Below are 22,813 nucleotides of genomic sequence, written 5' to 3'. Positions count from 1 at the left end.
GCCAAAAAACTGTAGCGTTATTGTACTGCAACTGCCACTCAGTTTAAATTTCATTTTAAATTGCTAAACTCATTACTAAAAGAAAAATCTCCAGTCTTTGGTTGTATTAGTAAAATCATATGTACGTATAAACCAATTACAAGAGTTAGATCATATTATAACTCACTAACAATTATTTTAAAAGCATATTTACATTCATCCCACATAAAGCATGGTGTTTTTTCTTCCATTACTGTGAATTATTTACATCAGAAGTGTTGATTCATGAAACTTAGGTTTCATCAAACTTGACCTATGCGAAATGCATGCATCTGATGTAGTTCTCTGAACTATTGATTTTTCTGCATCCATCTGTCTCACACTCACTCTGTTCTGAGTAGTCTCTGAAGAATAATGCTGGCATCTGTTTTAAGTATAAGCATTCCAAATTACTGCATAGATGTATTACAGTGCAGTTAAGAAAAATCAGTGGTTTCTATGTAAATAACCACAAGGCTTTGCTACTTTCTTTAAAACATAATTTTTTTTAATAAAGATTGTTTTATTTTATTTTTACCCCAATATTTCTCCTTTACTTCAGCTACCACAGTCAAAGCTATCATAATATTCTGCTGCTGGTTTAAATTTACCACTGGTGTGAATTCCTTTGCTGTGGGTGTTTTTTTAAGGAATACACATTTCATATTGTGTTTACTACTGAAAAGTGAGATTTTGAATCTGAATCAAGTAAAAAGACCTTAACAGACATTTAAATACATTTTCACAGCTTTCCTAAATATGGTGCAAGTGTGTCACCCAAGTGGATCACTTAAAAAATATTACCAATTAGCCTTTTAAAATAACATTTAATTGCTATGGAAATTAAGATAAAAATTCTGTAATTAGTATGCATTCTTCCCTTCTGAGCACAGAACACCAATAATAACCTTGAGCTAAGGCTATGAGAATGGTAAAATGTACTGTCCGTGTCCACAGCCTGGATTTCTACAAAATTAATTTCTGTTAGTAGAATCATGATAAGAGACCTGTAGAAAAGAAATCTCTTCAGTGTTAATCTGGACCCTTGTCCTATCTTGAACAGATTCAAATATATAATATAATTGCTTTTGATCATCTTAACACTAAGAAAAGAAAAAAGATTCAGGTTGACAAGAAGCTCAACATGACCTGGCAATGTGTGCTTGCAGCCCAGAAAGCCAACCGTGTCCTGGGCTGCATAAAGAGCAGTGTGGCCAGCAGGGCGAGGGAGGTGATTCTCCCCGTCTACTCCGCTCTCATGAGACCCCATCTGCAGTGCTGTGTCCAGCTCTGGGGGCACAACATCAGAAGAACACGGACCTGCTTGAGCAGGTCCAGAGGAGGCCATGAAGATGCTCAGGGGGCTGGAGCACCCCCCTGTGAGGACAGGCTGAGAGAGTTGGGGGTGTTCAGTCTAGAGAAGAGAAGACTCCGGGGAGACCTTAGAGCAGCCTCCCAGTACTTAAAGGGGCTACAGGAAAGGTGGGGAGGGACTCTTGATCAGGGAGTGTAGGGATAGTATGAGGGGTAACAGCTTTAAACAGAAAGAGGGTTTATTTACATTAGATGTAGGGAAGAAATTCTTCACTGTGAGGATGATGAGGCACTGACGCAGGTTGCTCAGAGAAGCTGTGGCTGCCCCCTCCCTGAAAGGGTTCAAGGCCAGGTTGGACGGGGCTTTGAGCAACCTGGGCTAGTGGAAGGTGTCCCTGCCCATGGCAGGGGGGTTAGAACTAGGCGATCAACCCAAACCATTCTGTGATTCTATAAGGAAGGAAAGAATCATAGCACTGAGAAGAACCAGTCTTGAAAAGCAGTGAAACACTGATTAGATGTCAGTTGAATTATAGACAGTCAGTCAATAGAAAGGGTGAGTTGACATACACAAGGATGCAGCCAAGGAGAACAGTGGTGACAAATAAATTATTTTAGCTGCTAAAGATAAGAACCTGCTGGTAAAGATCCTCTGCACCAAATAACTGGAGGAAAATGTTTGGGACAACTTTAACTTTATGCCAAAATAGCAGTACTTGTAAAAACCAGCTGGCACACTGGCCCACTCACATTAATCCTCTTAATCTCCCTGAACTGATACAGTCCGGTCCATTTTCAGTTTTTGCAAACCAGAGTTATGGGATCTAAGCCTGATGTCTCAACTTCAGTCATCAATAAAACTGAAAAATTCTTGGATACACAAGTGTGCAGACCCAAAAGATTAATAAAGGCAAAATCTCATTAAAAGACAAGCAACAGTCTCATTAGAGCAGAAAACACACAGCTGAAGTCCCCATAGTGGCAGATCCCTCTGGATTTGAATCTTAATTTAAAACGGTACTAATCAATACCTTCTCATATGGTATGGAGACAAAAATAATTTATAACTAAGGTGGCCAGTGCTACAATCACTATAAATACCTTCTATGCATTCTTTAAAGCTTACTTTCTTATTTCCTGTCCTGTTTATTTTATATGATGGGCAAACTGTAGACTATGACAGCAGTAACATGGCTGAGATGTTCAGTTTAGTAAGCGTGATTGCTCATGCACTTGTGGTAATTGTTCTTATCCTCCTTGTTATCTGTTTATCACATTGCAATAAATGGGATTTTTCTTTTAAGATTATTCCATTAGAATCATGTTGATCAATTCAGAAAAATGCAGGATTATAATAACGAACTAGCTCACATACTTTGCATTTCTCAATTAATTACAGTATCTCCAGAATATGCTATTTTTGGAGTATGATCTCCATGTATACATTTAACACTGTTCTTCACAACAATAATGTAATCCCATCACAAAATGTTCAACAGAAGTCTTTGCTTATTTAAGACAAGGTGTTTATACTTCATCTCAAAATAACCTATGCATTTGATAAAAACACAATCTTCTACAACACTGTTCAGGGACTGTAAGAACGTAGTTTAAGTCTTCATAATATCTTTGTGAGTAAGCATATGGGAGACAATAATCAGTTCACTAACCATTGAACTAGTATCCTCTCTGGGTGAACCATGGTCATATTATAGCATCTTAGCGCAAGAAGATCAGGAAATTGAGAAATCTGTAACCAACAGAAAACACACTGGATCTTGCATGGTATACAATGGCTTCATTTTTTTGGTTTTTTTTTTTAAACTTTGAAAAAATGGAAGACACCATGAAACATAATCTCATTTCAAAGTGCTTAATGTTTTATGTTCTACCTGAAACACGTCCTGTAGAAGCAGTATCTTTTAATGTTGTGGATGGGTTTTGATTCAGTTCTGGAGAAAAAAAAAAAGGAGAGGAAAAAAAAAGGCAGCTAACACCACACTCCCTGTAGTTTGATGGTATTCTCTAAAAGTCTTCTAAAGTGTAAGTTGATGCATTAAAGCATTTCAGTAGTAATATTCAGTTGCAATTTAGTAGATTTCTTTTGTACTTACGGTTTCAGGTTCTGCTTTATTTTTTTCCCTGATCAACTAGAAGGTTGAGAAAGTTACCAAGGTGGCACTCATAAGTATAAAAGGTAGGTACAACCAAAAGATTTAGTCTTTGTCCAAAGGCCTCCCTAGTATTTATGGGCAATTTCAGACATTCCTCAAAGCACTGAGGTCACTTCTGCCTGGGGTGTCATCTGACTCATGAAAGGGCAATCCCTGCAACCCATGGCTGGAGAGCCAGACCGGCTGGTGTTTGAAGACACAGACTTCTTAAAATAAGATCTCTCTCTACATTCTAGCCAAACTTGTCTGGAGTAGAATCATTACAGCCCCCGTAGTCTTCCTCTGGGAGGCTCTAAGAATGTTTTCAAACGTCTACATTTCAAAAACGCAGAACCTGTTGTCTTGATCCTTTATGTTACTTCGCTAACTCTCTACTCCATAAAACACAGCAGGGCAACATGGCTAGGTCATTGTGAATTTCTTCTGATCGCTAAATAGGAAAGCCTATTGTTACATTGGGATAATACAGAAGATGGGATAATTCAGAAACTACACTAGCCCCTTCTCCTGACTGTAAAGACGTTGCCCATATCAGCTTAACTGTATTTGAACATAAACACAGCTGTGCTACAGCTCTATCAGGATGGCTCTTAGACTCATAAAAGCCGTGAAACATACATTTCAATCTATTCACTCTGCCCTCAACTTTTACCGCTGTGCTTTAGAACTGTACCTTGTCTGTTCCTGGACTCCTAAGCACAATCATATTAAGCAGCAAGCGAAGGAATTTAACTCTGAATTTGCTAGCATTTCTGAATTTAAAATCAGACCTAAGAGGTATATAAATCTAATTCTAATTTCTTTTATGTAAATTCAAACCACATGGAGAAAACGAAAATCTGTCATTCTGTTTGTTTTGGGGCTTTATAACTGACACCATATTAAGTTATTTAAGCCCAGTAAAATTTAATGGGAGTTATTCTTGTTCTTGCAACAGTGTTCACTGCAGAAGATACTTCCAGAAGTGCGGTGAAGTCATTGTTTAACATCTCCCCTGAGACTTCCAGCTATGTAATGTGATATTTTTTTTTCTTCTCTTCCAATGTTTATTATTGATGTAGAAGCATATTTACACCATAAAAGCAAAGCAGCTGGCTAGTGACCCTCGGGAATATACCCTTGTTAAGGAAGATTTTAGCCCACTCCCAACAGTTTACTGCATTCGAGTTGATTTAGTATGCTGAAAAACAATCCCATTTGAAAGTAAGTTACTTTCTATTCACATACTCATTGTTTTCTAAAGCTCTGTCTCTCTTGGGAGAAAAGGAAAGGCAATATAAAAAAATCTTCTGGGACAACCATGTGGTACTCAATGCAATCACTTGCCCCGAGTTTTGCACTTAAAGTTGTTGAATGAAGGAAAATGGAAGTGTAGGAACAAACCACAAAAGTGTTTTCAGGGTACACACATGATCTATAACTTCTACAGGAAATGCTTCTAATCAAGGAATTAGAAATATTAATTGTTCTACATTACTTATGATGAAGATCTTACTAGAATATTAACTTTTAGGTTGCAATAGTGTATTAGGATTTTGCCTGTTAAAGTCTTCATATCTCTCTCCATTTAATTTTCAAAGTTTTTGGTAAGGGTTTTTTCTTTACAAGTTAACTTTTTTCAGGTAGAGTAAGTCATTATCCAAGAAACTGCACTGGTGGAAAATACCACTTAGTACAAACTGGGGGGGATTTTTTTGGTGGTGGAAGAATGAATGCAAGATAATTACTTGGGTAACAGGACTAAAATAGGCGAGCAAACCATAGCAATTACCTGTTTGAAAAAACTTCACATTTGGCATCATCTACACCCCAGCTGGGTACTACCCATCAGTAACTGCAAGAAACAGACTGCATCAAGAGATACACTAGATTAAAACAACCTGCTGCATCTCTCAAAAGAGAATAGAAAACTATTTGTAAATAAGAATGGTTTCTCTAAAGGAGTCTAGCTAAATCCAAGTGCTAGAAAGAGTCAAAAAGCTATACCCTAGAAGACACAAAGTCTTGTAAAAGGAAACTAAGAATTAAGGTTGTACAACATGGGTGAGATTTTCCTCTGGAAGTAGTTCCATAATTCCATTTTCTTGGCTAGAAGGCTGCCTTTCATTAAGTGGCCGGTCTTTGAGTAGTGGACCCTTCTATACTTCTCTCTTTTGTCTCACTGTCTCAGCACTTATGTAAATAAAATGTCCCACCATTCTGTACTAATTATACAAAAAGTCTCCAGCTCTTAGAAGACTTATCGCATTTATATCTCATTGCAGAACACAGCAGTCATTGGAAAAAACCTCTTTTACCTCATTTTCTCCACCTTCAAATGAAACATTGCTGCTTTTCTTTTCTTTTCCTTACTTTTAAAACTCCTGAAAACTCATCCCCTCTTTTTTTCTGTCTTTATGAGCATCAGGTTTGTTGTTTCTGCCTTTTCAGGTGGGAGGCCTGTTCTCCTACTACTCTTCCTGCTTTGTGTTTAAAGGTTTAGCTCCTCACTTGTTACATGCATGCAGGAGAGTGAAGAAGCAGGTACAGAACAAAGGTAGTAAAATGGTGAAATGCTTTTACTATTCTAGATAACAAGGCTTCAGGTATTTTATTTTTTTTTTCTGGTTTGAACACTATTAAGTATAGTTATTGCAATGAAGACAAATAGAAAAAAAAACCAACACAAAACCCCCACAAATATTGTCCTCTGTGACATGTCAAAGGGACAGGGTTCTTGTTTAAAAATAAGGAAATAACAAACTGAAAACATTTCACCCAAGACGTGGAGTTGGCAGCTATAAAAGACACTACCTATTTAGCTATTTTTTAAAAAGCAAGGTATGAATGATGAAACGGGTTAGCTTCCCATTCTTATGTTTGCAAGCTGAACAGATTTAAAGTGCTGCAAGGAAAATGTATTGATTCCACGAAGAAACAAGCTTTCACTAAAATAAACAAGGTAACAGAAATTAGTATTGCTCTTCTGTAGCATCTTGTTTTTAAAATGTAAGTTTCATGACAACTGTTTCAGCAGACTTTAGACAACAATAACACAACCATCGCAAATAGCCTCCCTTTGAACTTAAAAGGAAGCACCAAGTACTTTCTTAGTGACCAAACTGAACTTGAAATCTTAAGCCATCTATCAGCAGCCCTATGCTCCTTTGTTAACAGTACTTAAAAAAACCAACCACCAAATGCACAATTAAATGTACTTTCCATTTCCAGTTAAGGTAAATCAGTCCCACCCAAAATTACTGGTTAAATAAAAAGTTTCTTCATGATGCAGTAATTAACTACTATTAATGGCGCAATGGGAGTTACAAACAGATTGTTACTTCCTTGAGGTCAGTTCTCAACACAGCCAAAAACAATCTAGGTTCACTTTGCATTGTTCTCAAAACGGACATATTGAAGGGAAAATCAGAGGCACAGGGTCCTGATATCTGTAGATAATTATTCATGTGTTCTACACACAAAAAAAGGAAAGTGTGACGTGAGAGATTCAGCAGAATTGCTATTTACACTCTATTGACCACATGGAAGAGACAGTTGTTGAAGTACAGCTCATATCTTTTAGTTACCAGGAAAAGGTGACAGAACAGGAGAAGAATTTAAGTACAGCAATGTCTTGAGCACAGGAGCAACAAGCTTTCACACACAGCAAAGGAGGAAGGGCAGAAAATGAGTGTCATAAACCTTATAACTTGCTAGATACTGGAAGAAGCAGGCACCAGTGTAGGTGAGAATCTGGCAGAAAAGATATACCCGTGAGATACAAAGGGAGGGTCAAGAGGAAAAACTGGCCAGTAGGTTGCATGAATTTGATGGCGTGAAGAGGGTGCAACTGCAGAGCACGTGTCACCCGCACGAGGCGGACATTGCCATGGAACTAATACACGTTCACCTGTACTGTGTGGTGACAGTGAAAACACTTCACTTTTTATGCTGTAAAATAACAAAGGCATGAGAAAAAGGTGCTTTCTTGAAGAATATACTTCAGTCAGAAACCCATAATGCCAGCTGTTAATAATACAAAAAAATGACCTTGCATTTGATGGGGTAATTTACTGTGTTTGCCTGCATGACTCTATCATAAGAGACAGCTTGTCAAAAAGGAAAAAAGAACAGAAGCTGGCCGCCAATCTTCAACTCAAGCATTCTCTAAACTCATCGAATAAAGCCAAACCAGGCTCAGAAACTTTGCTGCCCTGCCAACCTCGCGGGCTGAATTCGGCACAACACAAAGAGCAGGAAGGGAGTGTGTGTGTGGGGGGGTGTTAATCCGCACCTCCAGGCTCTCTGCCTTTGTCACATACCTGCTATTTCCCTTGTTCGCTGACAAACAGCGCAGCTGCCGGCAGCGCCCCGGCGGGAGCAGCCGCCCCCCCCCGCCTGTGCCCGGCGTGTGCCCCCCGCCAGCAGCCGCGCAGGGCGCCGGTGGCGGTTCCCAGGCCTAGGGGGCGCCGCGAGCGCGGGAGACGGTCCCGCCAGGCGCGCAGGCGCGCGGCCGTTAGCGAGCGCGGGGCCGCGGGACAAACTGACTCCCCCGCGGAGGAAAAAAAGGGGGCGGGGGCGGGGGCGGGGGCGGGGGCGGGGGCGGGGGCGGGGGGGGGGGGGGGTGCACGCGCGCGGCTGTAAATGAGCGCGAGGCCGAGGGGTGACGCCTGTGTGTGTGTGCGCGCGCCCTGGCCCCCCCCACCCCCGCCAGCGGGATGCGGGACGCGGGACAACGTCCCTCCCGCCTTGCGCGAGCGCGGCTCGTGCGCCCCCCCCCGCCCAATCAGCGGCCTGGCTGGAGGCGGTGCTATGCGGAGGGGGGGGGGGGGGAGGAGGAGCGGGAGGGCGCAGAGCGCTGGGGGCGGCTGCGGGCAGGTCCCGCGCTGGCGGCGGGGCAGCGCGTCTGGGGGTGTATACGGGGAGGAAGGGGGGGGCTCCTCCTCCGGTGCCCGTGGAGAGCCGGCGGGCAAACCTGTCCTGAAACCCCCGCGCCGTCCTGACAGTTCCACACACACCCCCCCACGCAGTAGCTCCCTCCTCAGGTCCGTGGAGGATGTTCCCCCTCACCACCACCCCCCCCCCCCCCCGACACAGCCCCGCTGAGGTGTAGGTCAGGGGAAGGTGGGGTGAGGCGTGTTTGGGGCGGGGGGGCCGCGGGCTGTGGAGAGACGGGGAGGGAGGAGAGGGGTGAGGCGGCAGGCGCGGCTGCCGGGTTGGAGGGAGGTGAGAGGGGAGCGAGGACGCGGGCGGAGATGGGGAGGTAGGAGCCCGGGGGGGGTGGCGGGTGAAGTGCGAGTCTGCTGCCAGGGGAGGGTTAAAACCGCGCTTGTGCTGATGGAGGCGAGAAAAGTTCAGGCTGTCTTTCGGGGGGGGGGGCGGGGGAGAGAGCTGACAAGATTTTTGTTTGCTCAACTTCGCGTTTAGGTGCTTTGTTTTTAACTTGCGTTTATCCTGGGTGTACTTCTTTTATAACTATTCGTATTCTTTCTTTTTAATAAGGGGGGGGAGGGAATCTCCCACGAAACTTTTCCCTTTACGGAAGGCGGGACTGAAACAATACCCGATGCATTGTTTAAATGTAAAACCTTCAGCGCTGGGTTTTGGTTGGGTTTGTTGGGGTTTTTTTTTTTGGTGGGTTTTTTTTTTTTTTTGGTACGGTTTTATTGCCGCCGCGGCTGCTGTTGTGATAGCGCTTTCCCTCTTGTGTTTACAGCTTCTGTAAGGGAGAGACGCTCAGAGGAAGAACCAGGATCCCTGGGCTGCATAAACAAGGAAAGCAGGAGTCCATCTAAGCAAAGCTGGAAGGATTTCACCTTGTTGCTGTTTGTTTCGGGAGATTTTCCCTTCCCCCGCCCCGGACACTATCCAGCTCAGGATTTGTTTCGTTGCTGCGTCCACAGCCGGTCAGAAGAAAAGCGCTTTACATGTTAGAGGTGATTTTTTGTCGTGGTCTCCCTGCAAGAAAGAGATCAGCACCAATCTTCGAGGAGGAGGGAGATATGATCAACTGAGGTTTTCCCTACCTCCGGCTGAACGTGAGAGTTCAAGTGACATCGCCGCTGGCCTGTGGCTGACTGACTGCACAGCGAGCTGGAATCACAGCCAGAGCTGCTCAATTTACCTGCTCGAGGACCCTTCAAATCCTTCTATTGACGGTAGAGATTTGTATCCAAAGGAAAATCGGATTAATATAAACTATGCAGAGCTTTGCAGGGATATCTGGAGACTACCCTGTCTGCATGGCTAATCTTGAAATTGTCTGAAATAAATCCTTAGCGCAAGGAATAGCGAGATACTTTCAATTAGGTATTTTTTTTTCCTTGGCGCTTTTTTTTTTTTTTTTTTTTTTTCCCCCTCTTCCACGAGAATTTAACACTTCTATCGCAAGGTAAAGGAGAATGGGACACATGCTGGAAAACTCACCACGCTTTACAAAAATCACAGGGGTAACAGTTTCCATCATTGTTGTGGTATGAAAGGTACTCTTTGGATTGTCTGCTGATGGCTAAGATGGATCAGTCTCTCTCTGTTTCTGTTAGCGATGTGCTGAAGGATCCGGATTTACTGAAATACTGACGCCAATAAACTTACTCCCTCTCTGTTGAAGGCATTGGATGTGACAGTGCAGAGAAACATGTGTTTCACATTTCTGACTGGTTGTTTTGGTGCAATCAATACCTCCACAAGAAACATTGACTTAGGTGGCGATTATCATACCGGGAGGCACAGGGAGTGCTGCTTTCGGGTTGCAGGCAAAGTGAGCACAAATCAAAGAGTCCGCCGTGCCTGGGAAGTGGGGGCTTCGGTTCCCCCCAAACTCCGGGGCAAAGGCAGCGGGCGATGGTCCCAACCCACCACAGAGAACCCGGCCTCGGGGTGCGGAATGAGCAGTGACCAAAGCGCTGTCAGGAGGGGCAGGCAGCCGGATCGGATGGGGATCAGTGAGGCAATAACTGTTGAAAGAAAGGTGGATCGCGAAATTATTGCCCGAAGGAATAGCAGGCGAGGTGGAATGATGATAAAGTTAAACTTCTGTTTCATCTTCTGTCGGGGATGGTGGGCGTTTCTGTTGCTTCAGCTCCACATGTTGCAAGCACTGGCACAAGGTAGGGTTAGAGACATTTTTGTTTATAGAAATGCTGCATCTGCCTTCTAAGAGGAAGGGAGTCTCGCTCGGGTACAGAAAAACCCTTTTACTTTATCCTTATCAGAGGTAAACTGCAGAATTCGCGCTGAGCTGATTTCATGTAGGAATGGTCGTTTCTTACACACAATCGTTTCTTTATGGAACAGGGATTTGCAAACTGTACCTACATGTTTCTTTCCCTTTCTCGTCCTATCCTTCCCCTATCCCAACCTCCCACAGAAAATCAAAAGCCCCATCGAGACCAAACCTCCCTTTTTTATTTACTTAAATACGTCTGTACATTTCTGTTCTTTTAGGCAGCAAAAGAGTTAACTGCTGGTTGTGTGTGTGTGTGTGTGTTTAAAAACACTGTGTGCTGAGATAAGTTATGAGGAGAAGGGGAGTCATAAATCCGCCGACTAGAACTAAATCAGGCATGTAAAAGGAATTCTTTAAACATATGAGTACTATTCTATGTGAACCCCGGTTCGAGCATTGTTCATTTCTTTTGGATTGCCAAGTAACATTTACCCGAGACAAAAACTGCAATTGATTCGTATCTGAGCATTTCCACATCAGAGATCCTTGCAGTCAAATGAGTCACTTGTAAACGAAGGGTCAGAGTCGACCAATAGACTTTAAATATCAAGTGTCAGTCACTTTGCATGTAAATTCCCTTCTCAAAAAATTGCCAAATGTAGCCTATTTCTTAATAATCCTTTGACAGAGTAAACAATAAATGGCAGGCAGAAGCATTACAGTTGGCTGCGCCAAATGACATGCTGAACAAATGCAGCTTTCACTTTCTTTGCTGCGTTGAGTTTTATTGCTGTGTGCATTGTCTGACTGAAGTGGTATGTGTTGGACAATGCAGAACTGTACCGTGTGGGACGAGGAGTTAGTTATTAAAAGCGGAAGTTAATACCCTATGAAGGGGAAGGGTCTTTGTGTTTTAGTTCTTTGTTTTCAAGTATTTCATAGGGAACAACAGTGCATTCAGTTTTCATAACTGGATGGGCTTGTGTGCTGAGGAAGAGGGGTTATAAACCAAGTCTGCTGAGGTTTACTACTGCATCCTCAGAAAGTTTGGAGCCGCAGGATATAGAAGAGTTTTAATCCAGTGTTTAATAATTGACTCCACCCTCATAAACCTTTTTCAGTGCTTTGTTTATGCTGTCATTGCTATTCCCAAACTACTTATGCTGAGGCCTGCAAGCCCCAACAGGGTATTGTTATTCTGAAACAAGACATACCTGAAATAATTCTCTCTGCAAATTAAAATTCACATCACTTCTTTTTTTTTTTTTTTTTTTTTTTTTTTTTTTAGATTTTGGTAGTTGTGTTGTGGATAGATGCCAACATGATGCTTTGTTTTGGACGACAGATGCTGATGATTCTTGATGTTTACTTAAAAATGCAAAAAATTTTTCGTATAAGGCAGTTTTCCGTGTCAATGATTCAGGAATCAATCTAGATGCCATGTAAAACAGTTTTCTGTGGTTTACTAGTAAACTAACCATTTTATTGGATTAAAAAGTGAATTGAAACTTTTGTATAGCACATATGCTATTGAAAATTTTTTTAGTACTATTTCAGATTACTAAGCATTTGCAGTAGTATCAGTTTTATGTAATATATATCTCAGGGAGTTAGGTAGTGTTTACAAACTATCCTGAAGAGAAGTCCTAACACCAAGTTAGTTTTACCCATCACTATTTAAGAGGGGGAGGGGAAGCAAAGAGAATAAGATAGATTATTTCTGAGAAATATTGGTGTAGATAAAGGTATGGAGTTTAGAAGACATTAAACAATGAAAGATAAAACAATTATATAATGCGGAAACAAAATATGTGTTTATTTTTATATAATGCAGAAAACGCAAATTACAGTTAGTGCTCTAAAAATTCTTTGACACGTAAACCAGTGTGGAAGTCTTAATGCAGAGTGCTTCTATTAGGTTTTCACAAAATTTGTATTCATTTATAACTTACGGTTCTTTTTGCACTCTGAATTCTAATGGATTCTAATACATTCATCATTTTTATGCAAAAATTTACTTTAGAGAGAAGATGACAGTTTTTATAAAAGTCCTTCATGAAAATGGAAATTTTGCTACAGCCATAGAAAGTTTTTAATGGAATGATGTGGTCATATGCATGAGAGAATTACATGACTCCAATCTTTTTATGTGATACAAAAATGAACATTCTAAATATATGGGCCATGTCTATTTTGAATGAATCATAATACTATCCTATAACTAGCTAATGTTTCTATAATAACTATTTCAGCATTAAAGAAATAAGAAATATTTCAGGCATACTGAAATGCAGTTTCTTAGTTCATAGGAAACTGATTAGATAAACTTGTTGAGATTAAGTGTCTTATACTGTAAGGTGAAAGGAAGAAAAGGTTTTCAGCTGCAACAGGTTGGTTGAGTATTCTCTAGACTTGAATGATCATCCATGTAAAAGCAGACCTAGAGGTGAACTGTAGATAAAACTACTTGTAAATTCATTTTGTACTTGGCTCTTCAGCTTTTCCATCTGCTGGTAGTTTTGTTACATAATTAGATATAACGATTTATGTTATTTCTTTTTCCTTTTCAAAGCGAATATAATTATTGCAAAACATACAGTGGATTATTGTACTGAATAATAACCTTAGCATTGTTAGTGCAGACCTCCTCATTACGGGAGTAATTTTCTGGGTGGAAGAAACATAGAGATGACAGAGGTTGTGGCCTGTCCCCTGAACACAGCCCGGACTGGTACTGCCACCTCTGTAATGGCCGCAGGTCTACACAGGAGCCGGTTCAGACTATGTGGGAGTCTCACCTGGCTTGTTACATTGGCCCATCTGTGAATGAATGGGAAGCTTGGCAGAAAAATTAACCTGTAAGAGTCTGAAAACTGTTGCACATTTCTTTGTTTACTCAGTTCCTCATGCCTGCTAGCCTGTGCCACGCGCCTCCTTTCATGGCGTTTTTGTCAACTTTGAGTACTCAGTGCTAGTTAGCCTCAAGTCATTGTGTGTCGTCAAATAGTGATGAGGTGCTAATTGATAATCACTGTAATTATCAAATTAGAATTTGCAAGGTGATGGTAGAAGTGAGTCATTTCGACACAGTACCTAACTGCTGTACTTAGGAGAACATTATCCTGCAGTGACCTCTAGCTCAGTGGTCCAGCATGCCTGGGCATAGTCCTGTTGAGTACATAGAGCTTGTTACAGGAGTGGAATTTATTAGCTTGGTATGAGATTAACTGATGCCTACTGAGGTACAAAATGTTTACTAAAATACTAGAATATTTGTATGGAAATGGAAAAATTCTGCTTACTTAAATAGGTTGGAAGTTGCTAGAGGCTGCTCTACATGCATCTTAATGGATTTAACTACCTTCCCAATGTCTTACTTTTGTTGAAGAGTGAAAAAATACTTAAAAAATATACTTCTTCGGATTGATGGTTGTTGTTCAGAATGATTTTAAAATAGATAAAAGCAGTGCAAAGCTTTAAGCTTCTCCAGCAGGAGATGGATATCCTTAAATATTAAGAAAAGGAAGCTTGTCTGATTCTTCTTAGTTTTACAGCAATGGAAGTGTAATCTTTTTATGCTACTTGATCAAATCTGTAATTCAGAATTCTACACATACCTGAATGTGCATTTAAGATGATATTGATATCTATTACGCTTTGACAGAAGCTGTGACATGGAAGATAGAAGAAAATGTTTCTGGGGCCCAACTTTTAAAATTTGAATATTTGATCTGGTATAACTTATAAATATGCTAAGTGTAGGAAGCGTTTTCAAGCATTTCTCAAACTACATTAGATGTAGAGATGATAAGTAACTTGCATAGAGTATTTAGCTGTTGAAAGGACAGAGAGATGGTTAAATGTGAGGGCAATACTTATTGGAGAGTGAAAAGCATTCTGAATTAAATGTGGAATGATGCATTTCTAATTCAAAAAATTCTGTTACTGTTTATTGGAAACTCATTAATTTTTATTGATTTACCTCTTGTGTTCCCTTTCTTTAGATGAACATTTTAAGTATGTGCTAGTTTTTAAACAGGTGAATTCTTTGTGTATATAATTATAATAATTAAAAAATTGATTTGGAGGAGTAGATACAAGCCTAGTCTAAATAGAGATGGAGTGGAGAGAGTTGGCTTTTTCTGTGGCCATATCATGCAACTTCTAACTCTCTCTAGTGTGGTAAACCTACTTTTGGTTTATATGCTTATGTTTTGCTGAAAAATGACTTATTCTCAAGACTTCTCAAAGCAAGTTCAAAGAGTATACGTATCTTAATATTTTAAGTACAGTGTTTCAGATAGTTTCTTGAGAGTGCAGTGTAATAGAGGTGAAGGAAGACCATGTGTAATAAGTGTTTATCAACACTGGGTTTATGATTTACCAGAGGACGCTTAGACCAGGAAGGACCGGAGAGAGAGGTTGTGGCAGTTAAGCTGTGTGACTTTCACATCACTTAAGAAGCATGGAAGGGAATGTGAGTCCATGGCTCATAGTCCTTGAAAGGTTGTTCTGGAAGGTTCTGTCATCTCTGTGCATAGTCATATATTTTGAATAACAAAGACAAATATTGGCTAGTATTTTAAAGATTGTCTGATTAAACAAACAATAGAAATTTTAATAAAAAATCTTTAAGTGAGGAAGCTGTTAAGTGAAGGCTTGGGCTTTTGGATGTCTCGGAGGGATTTTTTTTTGTTGTTGTTTTAATGTTCTTACCAGCACATACATACAAATCTTGAATGCACTCTTGATTCAAATAAAAGATTTTCATGCATTATAGCAACTTTTTATACAGCTTTACCTGAACATCACATTCTGAATGGACTAGTTATTTGGTTCACTTGGACCTTTTTGTTGTGATGAATCTGTGGGCAGAATATTCCTCATGGACCAAAATCTTATTCATGCTGAATTCATTGCAGAAATAGACCTTTTTTCTTCCCTCTGCATATGTACATACATAATATGTATTTAAATAGTTTTTAAGAAACAGATTGATGATTTGTTGATCTTCTCAAAATTGTGTTTTCTTGAAGTTACATAAACTAGAATAATTTTTATAAGATTTGTGCAGAGATTAGAAAATGCCAGAACTAAGGCAGCTCGTGCATCTTTAATCTGAATTCTTTATGCATGTGCATTATGATTAAGTTTAAACTGATACATATTTCACTGTCTTTGTTAGTTAGAACTAAGACAATACTGCTCACTGATCAGTTTTTCAGTTTTTTGTTTTCTTGTCAGTGCTTGGCTCCATCTTTCATTTACCAAATTTTTTAAATTTAGCACAGGAAGACTTTTGTGTGGACTAAAGGAAGAACTGTTAGCAGCTATAGCATGGCATTGGATTAGACTGCTGATAGTTATTACAGCTGGAAAGCAGGTGATTGGTGAGACTTGACTTCTATTTCTGACTATCGAGTGAGTATTTTCTAGTGAATAAAGACTCTTCGCTTCATGTGCCTCAAAGATGACCCTTCACCACCCGTATAGCTCATGCAGAATAAAAATATAACTCCATGAAAGATCTCTTTCTGAAGAAGTTGGGGTTTCTGGAGTTATTTCTGCCTGTGCTGATGTTGGTCTTGTTACAGACCATTTCAGACAATTTCATAATTTTCATTCCCTAGAACTCTTCTGATAAGTGGCCTCACATGTAGCCTAGTTAAATTTATTAAATCGGAGATGTGTAGTAGTTAGCATGCTTTCTTATGGAAAGTGTATTGTTTTCTCAGTTTATTGGTTATAAATAGGTGTTAAATAGATGTGATGAATTTTTTTTTTTTTTTTTCATGTATGTAAAACTTTCCTATTACTTTATGGACATGGTCTTTGAAACGTCACAGCCCTAGAACTTCCAATAGGTTCTATAGGAATTAGTTCATGTGGCATTTGCAGGTTTGAGTTCAAGGGGTTATGTGGCTGAGGAGGGAAGAACATTTTATTTTAATGTGCGTACTAAATTACTTTTAAACATATATGACTGGTTTTGTAAGATCTCTTCATTATACAAATTCTTGGCTTCTAGACATACCTGTTATTTGTATACTGTCTCTTAAACATTAATATTTTTGGTTTACTAAGAGTTGTTTTTTGTTCTGCCCTTGCTATAAACAATAATAAATCTATTACTAGAATATATACTAGTCTGTCGCTAATCATATGTTTTATCTGTGAAATGCCCTTGAAGTGTAATACAAACTGTACCCTCACTAATATGAACAATGTAGATCTAGGCTTTTTAAGAGAAGTGTTTTTAAAGTTAATTTCCAGCTGTTTAGTTCCCTGAACTAGCTCAAACTGGGGTCGCACAAGCCTCAGGGACAGTGCAAAAGAGGTGATGGCAATGCATGGCCAGGGGGCATGACCCTGGCAGCTATCACTAAGATCAGTTTAAATTGTTACAGAGTTTCCAGTCACTTCTCACAAACGCGTGGAGGCCGCTGTTCCTGGGTAGAAAATAGAAAGGTTAGTGCCTTTAAAAGGGTGATTTAGAAGATTTAACTTTGGATTTCCTCTCTGAAACACCCTTTTGTTGAGTTTCTCCCTCTGTTAGATGAAGTCTTCCTAACCTAAGCTTGTAGGGTAAGTGCTAAAGTTAGGTAATATGAATATTCCCATCAATCCCCTATATCTCAATTCTCAAGACCGATAATGGGAAAAATATTTTTTTCTAAACCCAAGAAACTTTGTAACTTAAGTTGCAAATTCCACAGGTGTTACTTTTTAACGTTTGTATCTAATAGGCGGATTCAGTAAGTAAAAACGGTGGTATGAGCTTCAACAACTCTGATGAAAGGAAGTCTTTTAACACCACTTTATGTAAAATGTGGAATTGGATTGTACAATCTTATGTCACACCATCCAGATAACTTTTGAAGTGTCATTTTTGATAAACGATAAAGCATTTGCAGTTTTTAAGCAGATAACTTGAATCTTTAATCCTGTTTTTCACATTTCCATGCTCTATTGCGGCAGCCTGTAAGAGAAAGTTGAATCTGGTAGATAAATCATTGTCCCTTAGGTCTCTTTAAACCACTTTATGGTCTTTCAAGCCATAAGCCATATATTTTTCTAATAAACTCCTAGGTCTAACAAGTTATCTAAAAAATAATTTGTTGGGTATAGCCCTCTTGGACCAGAAAGTAGAGAATAATGATACATAGCTCCAGTACATATTGCCAAAATGGTCCCACATTGATTCCAGACTGAAATTGATGTTTGTAACTCATTATTACATAAAGAATCAGAAGATCTGGTAGACACTGCTTTCATCCTTAGATTCATATTTTTCTAACTTTGTGTATGTGGCTTTGATATGTGTTTTTGACATTGAGTTCATAGGAAATCTACTCGGTAGCAATGCTACGTTTTAAGGGGAGGTACTAAGAAAATAGTGTAACTATAATGCAAATATTTCAAATGTTTAGGCATTTAGAAAAAATGCATTTTCTTATACTGGTACTGTTTGCTCACCTAACATATGTGTTAAATACAGTCTCAGTACAACACAGTCATTGCTATCTTCCTTGCACATTGGGGAATAGCTCTTATTTCTTGCCTGTCAAGATGTTCAAAGGACATTCATGACTAAGCACTTCTGAAATAACTAAATGGTATGTGGTGATTGGAAAGAAATATATGGTGCTATGCCATATTTGCAGTACAAAGATAACACATGTATCATAGCATGGAACACATGGCAAGTGACACACTGCTGTAGTATTGAAGTGGGTGGGAGGCGGTAAGGGGGATTCTCTGGCGTATTTCAAAATGTGAGTACTGATTAGTGTAGTTTTAAGTCCTCTTGAATCTGTGCATGTAGAAGTACAACTAACTTTTCTTGCAGATTGTTCAGGACTGTTTTCTTTCCTTCAGTATCAAGAGATTGAATAAAATCAGATTCTAACCTATCATGCTAACGTAACATTTGCAAAACAGCACCCTGGTGCTTTCTTCCCTGCTGTCCCTGCTATTTAGGAGAAACTCTTTGTCCATGAACAAATAAGTCCTTTAAAGTTTTCAAGCACTCCTTTTTTTTTTTTTTTTTTTTTTTTCCTCCCCTACAATGTATAAAAAAACCTTTTACAGTAGCCTAGCTGATAATGCACTGGAAATACCGTTGTCCCACGACGAAGACTGTCTCATTGTTCGCATGTATGCCCATCTGTGTGTCTCTCTGTTGTCCTCTATTTGCTTTATCTTTTTGTCCTAGGTTGATAGAACCTCTATCACAATGTGCTTCTGGTCTCTGATTATTGCTCCTACATGCTATTGTAATACAAATAATGCCTACTGCTAGTAAAAGACCGAGGTGATAGTTTAAAACCCCTGATTCTACATGTGAAATGTAGAACAGATTCCTTAGTTATCCTCTAACTGGATACAGCATAGCTTTTCTAGGACACTTGTATTATCTGAAGCAGGGCTTTTTTTGTGTTGGAAGACCTTGTTCACAACAGATAATCAGAAAGATTGTTTAATGGTAGATTATCCCAGTCATTGTTTTTCAAAAATGCTAGATAAGACTGAGGCAAGAGATCAGGAATAGTAACTCCCATGTTTACCTTTTGCTATTTCTATTGCCATGAAAAAGTTAGATTTGTTTTTGAAGAGGGAGTAACTGAAGTTCTTCAAACACCAGACTTTAAGGTAAATGCTATGAAATAACTTTCCATTTTCCTTTAGAATATTTTTTAAACAAATATATCTAGTTACTTCTTTATCATGAGCAACATTGGTCATGTCTTAAATGTAGAAAAATATGTGGATTACTGTTAAATTAATTTCCTGCCTCGGGATGTGCAACCATAACTTTTAAAATAACTTATTTTAAAAAGAAAATAAAGTTATTTCTGGTTTTCTTAAACATTTTTTTTTTTAAAACTTCTGTGCTATCTTCTCTCTTGGAACCAGTGTGCAAGATTCTTGGCTTTTAAGAACTATCGAGAGGTTTGTGGGGTTTTTTCTTCTGGAAAAGAATACATACTTTGCATAGTAACTTCCTGAAATTTTTTAGACTGATAGAAGGTGCTTCCAATTCACAGAGCATAATCCTGTTAGTGGTTGTTATCTATACAACAAGGCTAAAATATCACTTTTAAGCATTTTTGTTCACAGAAATGGGGAAATAGGTTAATTGATTCCACCTTAATTCAATTAAGAAAATAGGCTGGTGATGCTATTGTTTAATGAAGTCATCAGCAGAAAAATTTCAGGTGACTGAGGATAGATCTCCCATTTATCCACAAGTTTGAAGTAGCAATGGATAACAGAACAAGGTAGATTTCATACCTGTGTATTTTGAAAACTTATCTGAAGTCATTTATGTAGTACCTAGCATCTTTATTTCAAGTTCTTCCATACTAGTGTTGATAGCAATCTTCCTCAGATTTAATTATTTTCATTATATATGATTTATTATTAGCATTGAGTCAAATATTTATGCATATTTTTCTGAATCTTCAGTTGAGAATTCTGAGTTAATGACAGTCATGTCAAACTCAAAAGTTCTAAGTGCTGGTAATTCAACGTTACATTCACTATGTAAATGTATCATAATTAAAATGATGCCTTGTCAATCCCATTCAGGTTTCTCATGAGTATAATTTTCAGCTTTTGTATACTGGATGTAGCTATGGCTTGTGCTACCCAAAACTTGAACAGACATATTTATGGCATACTGATATCAATAAAAATCTGCAATGTTAACTGTTGTGCCTGTTAAAATTTGAAGAGTAAATATCTTATTGATTCTCTTACAGAAACCCAGGTAAGAGCTAAACCTTAAATTTTTGATATTTTGAAATTGTTGAGCTTCACTATAAAAAAAATTAGTGGAGCAACCCATAAGAAAATATAAATGACTCTGCAATTGGACCATCCTAATCTCATGGACAGAGATGGATACTTTTAATCTGTAACGAAGCAGATTGGGAGCTTGATGTCTGCAGAATAGCTTTCACCAACAAATGTGCTATCACTTTCACCCTAAATGCTCTTTGAACGTTTTTGAATTTATTTTATACATTTGACGTTATGCTGAATACATCTGTTTTAATATGTCCTTTCTATAGGCAATTTCTTCTGTAAGTTGGCAGTCAGTGAGAAGAGACAGACACAACTAAAACACAGGCAAATGAAACCAAAATTTGTCAGCAGAGGAAGCTGAAGGCAGATAGAGCTTTTAAAATTACCTCAGGAACAGTGGTGGCTTCCCCTAAATGGCTGAGTCTTAATGGGCTCAACAGAGGAAGGATATTCTTTGGTTCAGGTTCTACTCTAAGTAGGATTGCATTTTCATTGCCCTTTAAATTGTTAGTTTCATTGTGATAGTTAATAAATCAAGGATTAAATCAAAGATCAGTAAGTAGGAGTTGTTTTTCTGTACTTACAAATGACAAAATACAAAAGCTTTCACCCATTGGCAAATACAATAATAAAGGGAAGTGATTTATCAGTATGAATTGGTGGCAGGTGAATTAGGAGACAGTATTTTTAATCTTCTAATTTTATTCTGTGGCTCAGTTACATCAGTGCCAGCATAAACTCATCAGTTTGGGAAGAACCTCTCCCCTAGGGTGTATTCTGATCTCAGCTGAAGTTACATCCCCAGAAGTTTTCAATCATCATGTGGTAGCGCAGCTGGGTAATAACAAAAAGCTTAGCTCCTCTTGATCACTCTGCTGACTTTGCAGACAAAAGAGTAACTGTCAGTTTGTACTTGTGCAGTGTGTTCAGAAAGAGTTATGAGGTTAATAAATGATCAGTGATATTATTTAATATCTGTCCTGATGGTTTAATACAAATGAAGTGAAAGCTTTCACATTGCAAGTATAAAAAAAGTGCTGAGTATTTTTGGATTTCAACACTTCAATGTGAACAAATGTTCTTACATATAAGAACAATTCTTACAGGAATTCTTAGTGTTCTAAATATCTTTCTTTAGAGTGGCTGGACATTATAAATACTGATAACTCAGTTTTTGTGCAAGTGTTCACTATAGTGGAGTAAGCGTTAGCTGTCACTTTATTAGAATTAATGACATAACTACTCATGTTTACTTGAAATTCATTGCAGCATGAAGTGATTAGGCATTGGTGCTTTGGTAAATTATGGCATATTGCACATTTTTTATAACCAATTAGTGAGTGTTGGTATTGGGTATGTGCAATGCATCTAGTTGTCACTCACACTTGAGTTGAATTTAATTAACATCCATATCTGTGTGTTTGCCAGAAGAGTTCTGTTGGGACTATTAACATGTGACAAAGGCAGTGGATATTATCTAACTCGGGAAAGAAAGAAAATGTTTGCTATTGTTTGTTTTATTACAAGACCAGATATAGTGCTGTTGTAAGGACGTGACCGCCTTGACTGAAAGAGCTGCCAAAACCAGTACTAGAGTTGCCAGATACGGATTTCTCATAATTCAGTCAAATCTTATATTCTGTGTGAAAGACAAATGTTGATTTCATACATATTTGCAGCTCTCAGTCACTTTTCCAAACATCCAACAGTTTCAGCTGCCTTGAAGTTCTGGAAAAGCGGCTACATGCTGAATAAACTGTGTGCATGTATGCTTGGTCAGATGCTGCATCAAGGCAAATAAAACACAAGAATTAGGTATTCACGTAGTAAGCTGACAAGTAGAATGTACTGTACGTATGAAGAACTGTCCATAGTGATTGATATACCGGGGATTTTTGAAGCCTTCAGCGTGTTCAGGCCCTCTGAAGTCCTATTACTGATGCTGGTTGGAAGTTCTACTTTTCTGGTTTTTATAGACAAAGTATTACATGTACATAGAAAGAAGTTTTAAATGAACATATTATTATTAGGCATATTAGTGCTTTGCATAATTATATTTTCCAAAATTACATTTTAATGCTTCTGCCCCATTTTAAAAAATTCTTTTTTAACAGGTTATTTTAAACAAAAATGTTTCTGTCATTTAGCATTGAGTTAAATAATTGCACCCTTACAGTGTTCAGAACAGTGACCCTCAGGGTGCAGTTCAAGAGAGAAAATATTGTTCTAGCAATAATTTCCACTCTTAGTTCCTTCTCCCCTACTCATGTTCCTTCACCTGCTACTCTAAATTCTGCTGGCAGAGGCAATGGGGTGATAAAGCAAATTAAAAAAAAAAAAAAGAGGAGGT

The 22,813-nt window shown here is 38.8% G+C and overlaps 1 protein-coding gene across 4 annotated transcripts in view; it reads left to right on the top strand.

Annotated features, from left to right (window-relative positions):
• Positions 1–8,890: 8,890 nt before the first annotated feature.
• Positions 8,891–22,813, top strand: part of SDK1 (sidekick cell adhesion molecule 1) — a 417,651-nt gene continuing 403,728 nt past the window's right edge. For 3 of the 4 annotated variants that reach the window (XM_074886028.1, XM_074886029.1, XM_074886026.1), the window contains exon 1: positions 8,971–10,594. In XM_074886028.1, the coding sequence (XP_074742129.1) occupies positions 10,123–10,594 (472 nt within the window). In that variant the 5' untranslated portion in view covers positions 8,971–10,122. Of the gene's footprint in view, positions 8,913–8,970; positions 10,595–22,813 lie in introns of those variants that run through there. The other variant, XM_074886027.1, reaches the window with a different exon arrangement.

Source organism: Strix uralensis, chromosome 16 (genome assembly GCF_047716275.1).
Source record: "Strix uralensis isolate ZFMK-TIS-50842 chromosome 16, bStrUra1, whole genome shotgun sequence".
Lineage (NCBI taxonomy): Eukaryota > Metazoa > Chordata > Aves > Strigiformes > Strigidae > Strix > Strix uralensis.
This window is presented reverse-complemented; position numbering and strand designations above follow the sequence as displayed.